Source organism: Calliphora vicina, chromosome 5 (assembly GCF_958450345.1).
Source record: "Calliphora vicina chromosome 5, idCalVici1.1, whole genome shotgun sequence".
Lineage (NCBI taxonomy): Eukaryota > Metazoa > Arthropoda > Insecta > Diptera > Calliphoridae > Calliphora > Calliphora vicina.
Window position 1 is genome coordinate 109,094,874 of NC_088784.1, and position 13,551 is coordinate 109,108,424.

The 13,551-nt window shown below is 32.3% G+C and overlaps 1 protein-coding gene across 7 annotated transcripts in view; it reads right to left on the minus strand.

Annotated features, from left to right (window-relative positions):
- Obsc (Obscurin) overlaps positions 1–13,551 on the minus strand; it is a 40,731-nt gene that overhangs the window by 9,155 nt on the left and 18,025 nt on the right. For 4 of the 7 annotated variants that reach the window (XM_065512440.1, XM_065512439.1, XM_065512442.1 and 1 more), the window contains 6 exons: positions 7,048–7,140; positions 4,588–6,052; positions 2,725–2,997; positions 2,300–2,542; positions 2,042–2,177; positions 380–1,986 (listed from right to left, as the gene is read on the minus strand). In XM_065512440.1, the coding sequence (XP_065368512.1) occupies positions 380–1,986; positions 2,042–2,177; positions 2,300–2,542; positions 2,725–2,997; positions 4,588–6,052; positions 7,048–7,140 (3,817 nt within the window). The remainder of the gene's footprint in view (positions 1–379; positions 1,987–2,041; positions 2,178–2,299; positions 2,543–2,724; positions 2,998–4,587; positions 6,053–7,047; positions 7,141–13,551) is intronic. The other 3 variants (XM_065512443.1, XM_065512444.1, XM_065512446.1) reach the window with 3 other exon arrangements.

A 13,551-nucleotide genomic window follows, 5' to 3' on the forward strand; every position in this document is an offset into this window, starting at 1 on the left:
TGGTGAACTTTGTCTGCTTTTACACAGGACAAGTTTACTTGCCGGAAGTCTGAGTTTATAGGAGAGAGAGGCAAGAAGAAAGAAGAGGGGTACATACTTGCTTGTACTGGCCAGTCTCTTCAATTCTCTTTTGTTTTCTCATTTTCAGTATGGCGTCTATTAGGTTTTGACATAAAAAATTGAACACAGACTTGCTGTGAAGAGACTTGCTTCAAGTAAACTTGCTGTGTGTAAAAGTGACTTTAGAATAATATTGACAAAAATATGTAGGTAGAAGTGCGAAGCTCTTTTTACATGCTTATTAGAATTGGCTAACAAACCTTCTGTATGTTCCAAGATCTTTCCCTATCACAACCCTTATACTAACTAGCATACTTACATTGTACGGTAACAATACATTCATTTTGTATTTTTCCATAATCATTCATAATTACAGCGCTGTATGTGCCCTGCATGGCTACGCTAACCTCCTTCATGATCAATTTGTAATCATGGCCTTCCTCTTGACGTCTGAACTCATTACGTTTCTCATCGATTTCAATGCCATCAATGTACCATTTAACGCTGGGTTTGGGATAGGCATCAATGCCAATGTTGAGCATGACATTGGTATCACCCTCGGTAACGGTAATATTCTTCAAACTGGAGTTCACTTCGGGGGTACATTTGATCAGCAAATTAGTTTTGCTGGTGGCGGAACCATGTTCGTTATCAGCCTTAACTGAATACTCGCCAGCATCAACTCTGGTTACACCGGTAATCTTTAAAGTGTAAGCATTTCCATCACAGGATACCGAGTATTTGTGATTCTGCATATTGATCTCTTTGCCCTCTTGATACCAGACAAGCTTGGCTTCGGGGAATGCATCAATGCGGCAGGTCATTATGACCGTTTCCTTTTCACCGTGCACATACTCCTCCTCGAGTTGCTTGACAAACACTGGTTTTGAGTGTACCGTGCAATTCCAGTACTCCGAGGTCTGACTCAGATCGTTTGTGGCCCTCAGAGAGAAATTTCCAGATTGCGAGAGCTTAATGTCAACAATTTCAATGACAACTTTTTCCGTACTCTTGCCGATCGATACTTCTGAGATTTTGATGTTCTTCTCACAAGTAATGTCTTTGCCGTTATTGGTCAAATTCAAAATTGGTTTGGGGTAGCCTTCAACCTCGACCTCAATCTTGACAGTTTCACTTACATGGCAAGTGATGTCTTTAACTTTTTTGATTTTAGGTGGAGCTTTTACTACCAAACTAATTTCGGACGTGTCTTCACCCAATTCATTCATGGCATGAATTGTGTAAATGCCAGCATCTTCGGTGGTGGCATTTTTGATCAACAAAGACATTGTTTCATCATCTTCATACAAGAATTTGTGTCTCTCATCAACCTGGATAATTTCACCTTCGTGTTTGACCTGCACAGCTGGTTTGGGGAAACCTTTGCATTGCAATTCCAAAATTGCTGTACCACCAACATGGGTATTGGCCTCGCGGTGTTCAATAACCAAGGTTGGCTTTTCCGGCTCCCTGTTCAGGGTTTGAATGGCACCCTGCACGGATAGTTCGGCACTGCAGGAGATGTTGCCGGTGGTAGTTTGTGCTACACATGTGTAAATGCCAGCATCTTCAGGCTTCACATGCTGGAAGACCAAAGCCAGTGAATCCTCATCATCACCGAACAATACCTTGAAGCGTTCTTCGGGATCGAAAGGTGCTCCGTTACGTTTCCACTGGAATACAGCCTTCTCACCGGGAGGCAAAATTTGACCAGCTAAAGAACCGAAGGGATTTTTATCTTCCGCTGTAGTGACGGTAGCCTCACAGAAGGCATCACCAAACTTATTGGAGGCCTTGCACTGATAAATGCCGGCATCATCTTTAGTTACCTCATTGATTACCAACTCATAGTAACCCAAGTAATCTTTTTCACGTACAATATGACGTCTAATGTCAGAGTCCAAAATTTCCTGATTATCCTTAAAGCTAAAATAAAATAGTATTTCAGTAAATTGTTTATCCACTCCACATCAATACTTACAATTCTACTTTGGGCTTAGGATCACCCATGATTTTGATTAAGAAACGGAACATGGTATTCTCCAACATTTCAGCATCCTTAAGGCTAACCAAGAATATGGGAGCCACATTGGTTTTGCTTTCATCATGTTCAGCAGCTGTAAATGGAATTAAATTAAAAAGATGTATATTTTTTATTAGCTACTGCAATAATCAAGACCACATTAAACGGGACTACACTTTGCTTCTACTCAGAACCAGACATAAATCGAATACTTACATTGACCAACTACCAATTGAGCGGTACAAGTGGTGACCTCAGCACCAGTGGTTGCTTTTGCAGTATAAGCGCCTGTATCGCGTTCACTGCAATTTTTAATATCCAAGCGATAAGAATTCATCGCGGCTTCAGTTTGGATGATGCGATCAGCTAATGCGTCATCCAAGGGCTTGTTGTCTTTTAACCAAATTACCAAACCGGGTTTTTCTTTATATTGTATTTCGAAGTGGGCGGGTTCACCAGCTAAAAAATGTGTGTCAGACAATAACTATTAATATGGGAGCAAAGAAATTCCATAGATTTGGACACAGATATAAATATATATGTACATAAATATTTAAAGCTAAATATTAAGTTCTTTTCACATGAATTCTTTTTTATTTTGATAGATAGATAAATATTTATTTAGTTTGCAAACCACTTACGTTGAACCTGCGCACATCTTAGCATTTTCATAACGATAGGTTTATCTATCGATTTATGCGCACGGCCCTCCATTTGGGATGTGGTAGAGCGTGCTCCAAGAGTTCTAACGGATGCTATTGATTGACGGGAATAGGGACGATCTTCTAAGCGACTGTGTGACCGTAGTAGTGTACTAGTGCTGCCAACTAAAACATTTCTTGGTGGTTTAAGTGCATCTACTTCAGCAAGACTATCATACGAGGTGCCTCTCGAGAAATCACGTGCTCTACTGTCTACAGATTTCCCAAAGGCAGCCAAGCATTTTTATATATTTTTTTTTTATTTTATTTTCGCAATTTCAGCAATTCAGCGTCAGCAAAAGGCAAATTTATGTGAAGTAATTTTCAAACATGCCATGATAGAGTATTTTTTATATATTTTTTATCAGCGTGCATGATAATTATGATGGTGACAAGATTTAGAATGTGCCAGAAAATATTTATATGTGGAGGATTTTCGAGAAGGGGGAAAGAATAAGAAGAAAAGCTTATGGTTAGATTCGTTTTTTGAATAAATAAAAGTTGTATTAATTACAAACAAGTACATATTATGTATTTATGTAAATATTTTCACACAAAATTTCGAAACAAACATACAGGTGTACGAGAAAGAGTTTGCTTTCCAAAGTAAGAAACAATAATTTTGAATTTAGAATATTTAGATCTGCTAGACATCGAAACTACAAATAAATTTTGAGTAGAAATAAATAGTATGTATAAGAAAGCACAGTTTTAAAAACTAACTACATGAAATGAACACAAGACAAGACATGGATGAATAGGGGGATACTGCATTTCACAAGATCTAGGGACACTGCAAGAAATCTATGCTGAAGCTCTAAAAAATCAAAACTTTTCAAATAGCATACATTTCTTGTTGGCAGCATTACGAATATACACAAGTGGAGAACATGAAAAAGACACACCCAACACGGTTTTGAAACATTTTGAAATTATCAGTCATAGTACCGTAACGTCTCCTAGATGTCACCGACAAATGATCCTCGGTGCGTGCAACACTATGTTCTCTCACTTCCGAGTGCAGATCGCCATACATAGATTCAGAGTAGTCGTCTTCGACATCACTTCGGGAGGGTTCTTCAACAATTTCATAGATGGGTCTCTTTTGCTTAATGGGAGGCGTGAAAATGTGCAAAAAATCTCGCGACTGCGCTTTTTGCACGGTATCCACGGCGTACTTGGTGGAATCTTTAGATTTCAAGACCGTCGACTTAATCTTTCGGATCTTCTTTTTGGCCGTACGCAATGATGTATCGAAGCTGTCCGTTTCGTAAATACCCTCAAGGAAGTTTTTCGATTTCAACTCCAGAGCATCGTTGAGCACCACAACGCGTGGTATCAGCGTAATGGGTGGGGGAGGTGAGGGAGGAGGTGCTTTAACTATCAGAATTTCAATAGATGTTTCGTATGAAATGCGCGGTAGTGGCTGAAAAAAGCCGGGCATGCGTACAGAATGTGGAGGCATTGGAGGCTGGGGTGGCTCTGAACCATCCCCGAAGCCACCATCACCACCACCACCACCCATTTGTATGGTGTAGAGACGTTCATTCCACTGGCTAAGCGAAGCGCTATCAGAGATGTTAAAGACATTTTGCTGGCCACCAGATCCACTGGGATTTCCATCACCGCCAGCCGCTTGTCTGATCGACTCCTGATAGCCAACAATGTCTTTAAGCTGTATGGGTTTGTGTATTCTGGGTACAATATCTTGTGTAACTGTGATTTGGGGAACTGGCAAAGGTTCAGGTTCAGGCGTGAAAGCATGGGAGGCTTTTAATGGCGTAATAGGCATGACATTCTTACCAAGATTTTCGTCGATTTCCTCAACTGGGCAAGAGGGTGGTAAGATCTCAGTCTCTGTAGTTATGGTAGCAGCAGTTTTTGTAATTTCTTCTCGGTGTTCTTCTATAGAAGACGATATCTCAGCTATATGTTCTTGTCTCAGCTCCTGCTTAATAGCAGCTGTTTGCTGCACTACCACCTTTGGTTCCTCAGGTGTGGGTTTGGCAGTTTCTTTGGTTGGTTTAGGTGACTCTCGTCTAAGTTTGGGAGAGTCTCTATTCGATTTAGAAGGTTCCTCTGTCTGTTTGGGCACGTCTTGAGGTTTAGGAGAGTCTTTCTTAGGTTTAGGAGATTCTCCTGAAGGCTCTTTAGTCTGCTTGGGTGATTCTCTGGCCGGTTTAGGAGATTCTCTTTTAGGTTCAGGTGCAGGTTTCGGGATTGGCTCCTCTTTTGGTTCTTGTATTTTAACAGTTTTTTGTGTTACACTTTGATTGACTGGAACTTCAGCTGTTGCCTTATTTGCAACTTCAGTTTTGGATTCTTGAGAGCAGCTTACATTTGTCGATCTCTGCTCTTCTACAATATTATCATTTTTCACAACAACTCTTTCCTGCTGTTCAATCGATTGTGTTTGTGTCGATATCTGCTGTTCGACACCGTCGCTTCTTTGAGATACTTTCGATATGGTTTCAGTTCTTTGTTGTATTTCCGAATGCTGGCTTGTTTCTTTGCTAGACACTGACGATTTTTGCACCGTCTGATAACTTTCCAATTTCGTTTTATTGTAACGCTGTATGGACTCTTGTTCCAATCGCAACAACTCCTGGTATTCTGCCTGGTAACGTTCCTTTTCCTCTTTCGTTAGGAAATAATCTTTGGCAACATCCGAGGCCTTAATATTACTATCCGGATTATAGGCCTCTGCCTTTTGGGGCAAATTTAAGGTGGTTTCCTGTAGGATTTGTGTAGAATCTATGCGCAAATCGTCGGCCTTATGCTCCTGCAGCGTAACTTCTTTATCTATATGAGTACAAATTTCCGTATACCACTTCTCAAGTAAATCCTTATGATCACCGTGAGGCTTTAGGCACAAGGGCAAATGCTGAGCATCCTTAGCGTTGGGTTTGGCCGTGAACTTGATTAGACTATTTTCTCTATCCGCTTCCACTACACAGTCCGGTATTTTTATAATCTCTTGCAACACAAATATGGAACGTGTCTCACTGATCTTGCGTACCTTACAGATGAGCACGCGTGACTTAAATAGGAACAAATAACGTTCGTGCGCCTTGCCCTCCTTATCGAGCACAGTCCACCATTCGCGCAAAAGGAGCCGTCCAATTTTACTAATATTACCCCGGTAACCCTCAATGCTATTCAAGAATGTATTGTCGTAGGCTCGGCTAGGAACACTAAGCATTAACTCTAAAGCCTTTTGGATATCTTTAATGTTTTCTTTTAAGCTCAGTGAGAATTTAAGCAAATCCTGTGAAATAAAACAAAGTTTTCTTTGACGGTTTTTTTCGTTTTTCGTTTTTGTTTTTAGGTATTTTCGTTTCTTGTGTTTTTTTTTATTTTTTGTGAAATGGAGTTTAATAAAGTTTGAGAAGAGAAAGAGTAGAAGCCATCAAATGGATGGATGGATGGATGAATGAATGATGAAGTATTTGATGTGAATCCTCTTACTAAAGAAGATGAACATAAATAGTGTTTATTGGAGGTGTAAGCTTTTGTCATAGGGGAAGTTTTGGTGTGTGTTTGTTGAAATTGTAAAGTATTCTTTCAGTGTAGTTTTGGTTAAAAAATTGGATTTCAAAAAACAAAAACTTATAGATTTAAAGTGTTTCATTAAGCTTTAAGCATTTCAACTACATTGTGTGTGTTTGTTTTATTTAGTATTCAAATCTTAAAATCTTTTCAATCCACAAAATTGTGCTCGTTTTATTGGGAGAAGGAATGAGTTTAGGGATTTGTTTCTTTGGAGTGGTGGAGGTTTGGATTGTTTATAAAAATATTAAATTAAAAGTATTTGTACTTAAGTGTATGAATATTTGAATATTGTACCAAGTATGTTTGTTATATTATACGGCTATATTATTGATTTGTTTTGCTTCCACTAAAGTGATTTGAAATATTTATTCAAAGAAGAAAAACAAAATTCCAAAATTAAAAAATATGAATTGAACATTAAATTCTGATTCATATATTTATTTTTATTATAATAAGAAATTTGAATTTAAATTCGAAATTTTCTGGAACAAATACTAAAATTAAAGAACTCAATTTTGAAAAATGTTGTATGGCAAAAATTCAAATATCAAAAAAAGCCCAATACTCGAAAGCATTTCAAATTAAGTACAAAATGAGAAAATGAGAAATCAGTTTCTTATCACTTTAGTGGAATTTTTGGAATATTTGTTGTAATAGATATCAAATATATGTTTAAATAATAATAATAAAAATAAAGAATTGAATACAAACCTTTAATAAAAGTTGATAATCGTTAATTCGTTGTATGGGTAATTTAAGATGTTCACTCAAAGTTTTTTCGTCGTTATATCTACTCGAAATTTCCTGAAAAGAATTGGAAATAATTAATAATTTAAATGAGGAAAAAAGTGGAAATAATGATGCATGAACTATGAAATATTTTATGACGTCTATTTGCGCCCACTTATTTTTAGGATGACATTTTTCGTTATTTTTCGTTATTTTTATTAGCCATTTCAAATTATACATTGTTTATATTTAACAACACCCACAAATTTGCAAACGGATATGATTTCTAATAAAATAATAATGATGATCGCCCATGTAAAATATTTAAAAATAGATTGTTTAAACTATGAATCAATATCTTGTTTACTTCTTTACTATATACAATTTTGAAAAGCTTATTTTTTTGCAATTTGCAATTTTGTTTATTTCAATTCAGTAGTTTCCTTTTCTTTTTTTTTTGTTTGGTTTAATTTCAAACACAAAAATAGCGGATAAAATAAATATTGCACTCGAAATTTTCAAATGATTTTACAAATTTTAGGAAATTGAACATAATTAATTACAAGTCATTCCACTCACTGCATTTATTAGTTATTTACATGTGTATATATTTAATATTTTGTATTTAAATGAAAATTGAGGTAGGTCTGCTAGTATTTGGTAATAATTGTAATAATATTTTGGCAGCCGACCACTAATTAGTGTGTTACACTCAAAGAAATGTTTGTGAGTACAAATAAACTGCATAAACAAAAACACTTTTCTTTTAATACAGAAAAATTTTTTCTGTGTGTTTAAGGAGGGGACAACTAAAAACATTTTTTCTGTGTGTTTAAGGAGGGGTCAAATTTATTGCTAACACAGGTCAACAGCAAAAAAAGGCTTCACAAACCACTAGGGTATTCAATCAATTAACCGTTAATCGGTTAACGATTAATTTTGATCGGTTAACTGTTCGAATAATTCGAAATTGACGATTTTCAAATAACAAATAAACCGATTAATTTGTGTCGATTAACTGATTAACCGAAATTTATTTTTTTGCACTTTATATAGGAATATAGTTTTAAACATACAAATATTATTTCTTAACTCGTAAACATTCCCTTCTAGCAATCGTTTTTTTAAGTATAGCACGAAAACTGACGCTATGGAATTTGGAAATGACCCTTTTTTCTAGAATATTCTATGATGAACTTTGTTCTAATGAGTCGGAGGACGATATGGTAATAGACGAAACTGAAGACATTACAGAAACGAGTCTTTTATCGCAACTTAAAGAAACTATTAAAGTATTCAAAATCTAAAAAAATCCAAAAAGGACTCCCATGGTATGATTGAGGATTTTATATGCTTAGAAAAAACTAAAAAAAGAACTGAGAAATTGGATATTTTTTAACATGCCTTACTTTCGATTTCTCCAACATCTACAATCAGTGAGAGTATTTTTTTCAAGTCAAGTTTTATTAAAACTAAAAAAAATCGTTTAAAAATAAATCATTTAAATTATATTCTTTTTTTAAAAGATTATTTCAGAAGATCTCCCTAAAATCCTAAAAAAAAACTTTTTAGGATTGTTTTGTTGGAATGTTATGTTTTGTTAGCTTTTTATGTTTTTGTTCTTTTTATTAACAAAATACTTGTATAAGTACACAAAATTCTTGATTTTCTTTTCAATTTAAAATTAAAATGGAAATTATTCGGTTAATCGAATAATTTAAAATTTACCGATTATTAACCGATTAAATTATTTGCTCGATTAACCTATTAAATCAGAAACCCGATAAATTGAATACCCTTCTAACCACTATATAGATCTGATGCATCATCTATGGATAGATTATTTTTTATTTTTTTTTTTTTTCAAAATTGTAAATTTTTTAAATATTTCTCCACATTATTTATGATAACTCAAAAAGAGTTAGTCCAATATTATTGAAGTAATCTGAGCGTTTTAATCGGATCAGTAGTTTCGGAGATATAATAACAAATTGAAGCATAAAAAATCATGTAAAATCAAAAACAGCAGAAATTGTTCAGATTTATTGCATTATCGCAAAGCCACATGTAATAGGAACAAAATGAGATATTGATCATAAATATCGATTTATTCTTTTCGAAGTTTCGTTCCTATAATACATAAAAAAAGGAAAAATATGTATTACTTATGTATATAGTATATTGTATTTAGGAGCTTCATAAAACATCTAAACTGTTCTAAATATTCTTAATAAGTATCATACACATAGTTCGGAAGCTCCCCTGCCATAGACCTAACTCAGTTGTCAAAATCCTAAGTGGTGAGAATGTATCAATATAAAAAAGCTATGTGAGAGCAAAATCAATACAGTGATTTTCTAATTTCCGCTCTATGTATATTAATCTGGCTGAGATATGAGGAAAAAACTGGGACAACATCGATTTTTTTACCTATATCTGGATTACAAAGTCATTAATATAGACAATATGGATATATAATGATAGATATTTCAAAGGCATTTGCATAGTAAGTTGGATCTACAATGGGATAAAATCGGAAAAAATATTTTTTTTAAAAACCAAAATTTTTTTTTTAAATTTAAAAAATTAAAAATAACAATTCGAATAATTTTTTTTTTCTAAAAAATTAAAAAACAACTTTGGAAATATAAAATAAATTTTGTTTACCTTGTATATGATTGTATGTATGCATAAAAAAGAAAAACTAAATTAATCACATTTATTTTGATTATTGAATATTTTTTTATCATTTTACATTTTGTGTTTACCTTGAAACAGATTTATTGTAGCATGTAAATTATAAATTTAAACAATTCCTATCATCTAAACAGACACACACACATGCAGACTGACTTGTTTACACGAAAAAATGTCTAAATTATAAAATTATGCTGCTGGTTGTCAGATGTCATAAAATTGACGAATTTGTAATTTTATAAAAATTTTTAACATTTCCTTACATATACCTGTAGAATTTGAAACTAAGTGTATATTCACATATAATTAATAAATAAATAATGAAAATGACAAATTATTTTTAAAGTTGTTGAGTTTCTTTAGCTACTAGGGTCTGAACTTCCTCAATGTAAATAAAAAATCAGATTTTTATTACAAATTTCCCGACGTTTTGTAGATGTCATGTCATTTAAAATTACTTTGTAATTTTTTGGAAAATTATGCAGATTTTGAAAAAAATAAACGAAAACATAAAAAATTCGTTTATACCCTTCTCATTTAACACAGGTTCAGAATAATTAATTCTCAATGCATTTTTCTTCAATTCAATCAAAATAAATTTTATGTCTTAACCATTCATTTAATGAATTAATTCATAGGATTAATTCCTTTGTACTTTAAATATATTAAATTCATACCTTTCAGACTTCATTATTTATAGAATTAATTTATTATTGAATCATTCAAGTTTTCTTAAATTCAAATCCATTAAAAAAATAGCTTTAACCCTTTAATGCATATTGTTGCCAATTCTATACATTCCAGTTCCACTTAATTTTAGACGAACATAAGCATGATGCTAATTCAGATTCTCCTTCAGCAAAATCAAATGGAGTACGATGTCTCAGCTAAATAAATTCTTAATCAAATTAAAGCTTTAGGAAATATAATAAATAAATATCAACTAAATATTTGACACTTTATAGAAAAATAAAAGTAAAAATCATGCATTTTAGGATTAAGAATATATTGAATGATTAAATTTGTCTTCAATTCAAATCTAAATAATACATTTTTTTCAATTATTTTTGTATCTGGTTAAAAGCTAATTAAAAACAAAACTGAATGAAAAAAAATCATAGAGAAATAAATAGACATAGAGGGGAAACTAGAAAAATTACTCAAAACAAAATAAGCACTGAATAACTAAAAATTCAAGCACTTGAAAATATTGCAAGAATTTTAGTTGAATTAAAATACTTATCCCCGTATTCATAAACACATTTTAAATTGAAACAATTTTTTAAAGCAAAATATATCCATACAAAATTAGATTTTAAAATGTTGTTTAAATTTAAAAATTGTTTGTGAATACGGCCATTAGTATTACATTTTAAACATGAAAAATATACGAAACTAATACATTCTCACCACTAAGGTTTTTTACAACTCAGTTAGGTCTTTGACAGTAGAGTTGCCGATCTACATATATGTATTTATTTATCTATTGCTTAGTCCATTAAATATGTATGTTTCCAGTTAAATATAATTTTTCTTTTTGGTTATAAAAAAATATACAAATTAATTACAAATTCTATATTTGCAACAAATTACGACCATTATTATTGAAATATATATTTAATATCTGTATCCATTGGCCTTCATTAGATAACAACAAATTTTATAGAAGAAAAAAAGTCTAAAAATATTTAGACAAACAAACAACAAATTAAGAAAAACATTTTTTTAATTTTCTAATATGTTTGAATATTTGGTGTGTGTGTGATTTCTTTTTTTTAAATTTTTATTATAAATAAATAATTTTGTTTTCGTCAAATTAATGGCATAGTTAACTAACGGAGCTGCCAGATTAATGCAAAACAATAAAAGAAAACAAAACAAAATATTTACAAATAATTTTGAAACAAAATAATTAAAATTAAAATGTGATAATTTAAGTCGTTATAAATATTACATTTGAAATTTGTAAAATTGGCAAACATTTCACTGACAAATAGTTGAAAGGCAATAAACTATATCAAATTCACACGTTCATATATACAAATCTGTATATTATAAAGCACATTCGTATGTATAATTAAATTTTTTTTGGTTGGCGTTTTTATTTATTACTATTTTTTTTTTAAATTACATATTATTAATTGCTCAAATAAAAAAAAACAGAAGCGTAGTCAGGCTACACAAACAAAATCAGTTTTTCTCGTTTCTTTAAACAAATATTTATTTATTAAACTAATCACATTATTATTATTAATAAAGATCACAGCCAGAGTTCATTATAATATTGTTTAATGTTGTTTGCTATTACAAATGTCTTGTAGGATCAATAAACATATGCGGTAAATTGTGTTTTGCTTATTTCGCCAAAGACAAAGGAAATAGACAAACGTGGACGAACGTAAAATAAATGGTAATTAAGATAAATAAGTATTACTGAGCTTGTAACTTCATACAAATATGAACTATTTTTATAACATAAGAATTCAATTACGATTATTAAAGCAATGTTTGGAATGGAAAAATTAAACAAAAATTAAATCATGTTTTGAAAAAGTATCACAACTTTGCCATGTGTTTTAATTGATACAACTAAGCGATAGCTGATTTTATTCCGAATAAAGTAAACTTTAACAATACTTGTTTAAACTTTAATAAAAACATTCAAAATTAAATTTCCACCAAACATGAAAATGTTTTAAAAAGTATGAAATTTCTAATATTCTTAAAAAAAAAAATGCATATTTCTGTTTTATTTTATATGCGATTTACTTCTTTAATTTGATAAAAAAAAAACAAGTACGGGAACTATATTCGGCTATGCCGAATCTTATATATCCTTCACCAAACTAAAATTAAAAAAATAGTTTTTGAAATTTTTTTTTCAAAATTTGTAAAAATATTTTTTTTTTCCAAATTGTTTTTTAGAACTTGTTTTCCATTTTTTTTTACTTTTTTAAAATTTTTATTGAAAAAAAAAATTCTGGTTAAAAAATTGTTTTCGATTTTGACCCATTTTAGGTTCAAATTACTATAGCCTTATATATATCGTTACAATGGACTTTTAAATATCTATCATTAGATATCACTATTGTCTAAATTAATGACTTTGTAATCCAGATATAGATAAACAAAATATGCCAAAAATCGAATGTGTTTTTTCCATATATCTCAATTTGTTGGCCGATTTTCTCGATTTTAAATAACAACCGAGCCGGAAGAATTCCCGATACATTGATGTATCAATCATGATTGTAAGTTATTTGGGGGCTACGGAAAGTTGATTTCAACATACAGACGGACATGGCTATAGCGACTTCGCTATATATAACGATCCAGAATATATATACTTTGTGGGGTCGCAAATGAAAAATGTAGAAATTACAAACGGCATTATGTATGGAAAATAATATTGTGCAAATGTCCGCCGCAGTTTCCCTGGGTGGCACTCATCCGAAATGTCAAATTTTCCATGACTCTTGCTCATAATCATGCTGAATTTGACTGATGGCATGGAATATGTTGGCTTTGAGAGCCGCTATGATTTGTGGCTTATTCTCATAGACCTGCGACTTAAGAAAACCCCACGACGGGGTCAAAACGCAAAATCTAAATGGCCAGTTCACATCATCTTCACGTGAGATGACCATGCCCTCAAATGTGGCATGAGCTGTGTGGCACATAGCGCCGTGCTATTGAAACCAATTCCGGCCAAAATAACTTGGTAATCATCGACTTATTGCGCTCGCCATAGAAATATGGACCAATGACGCCGCCAGCCTAAAATCCACA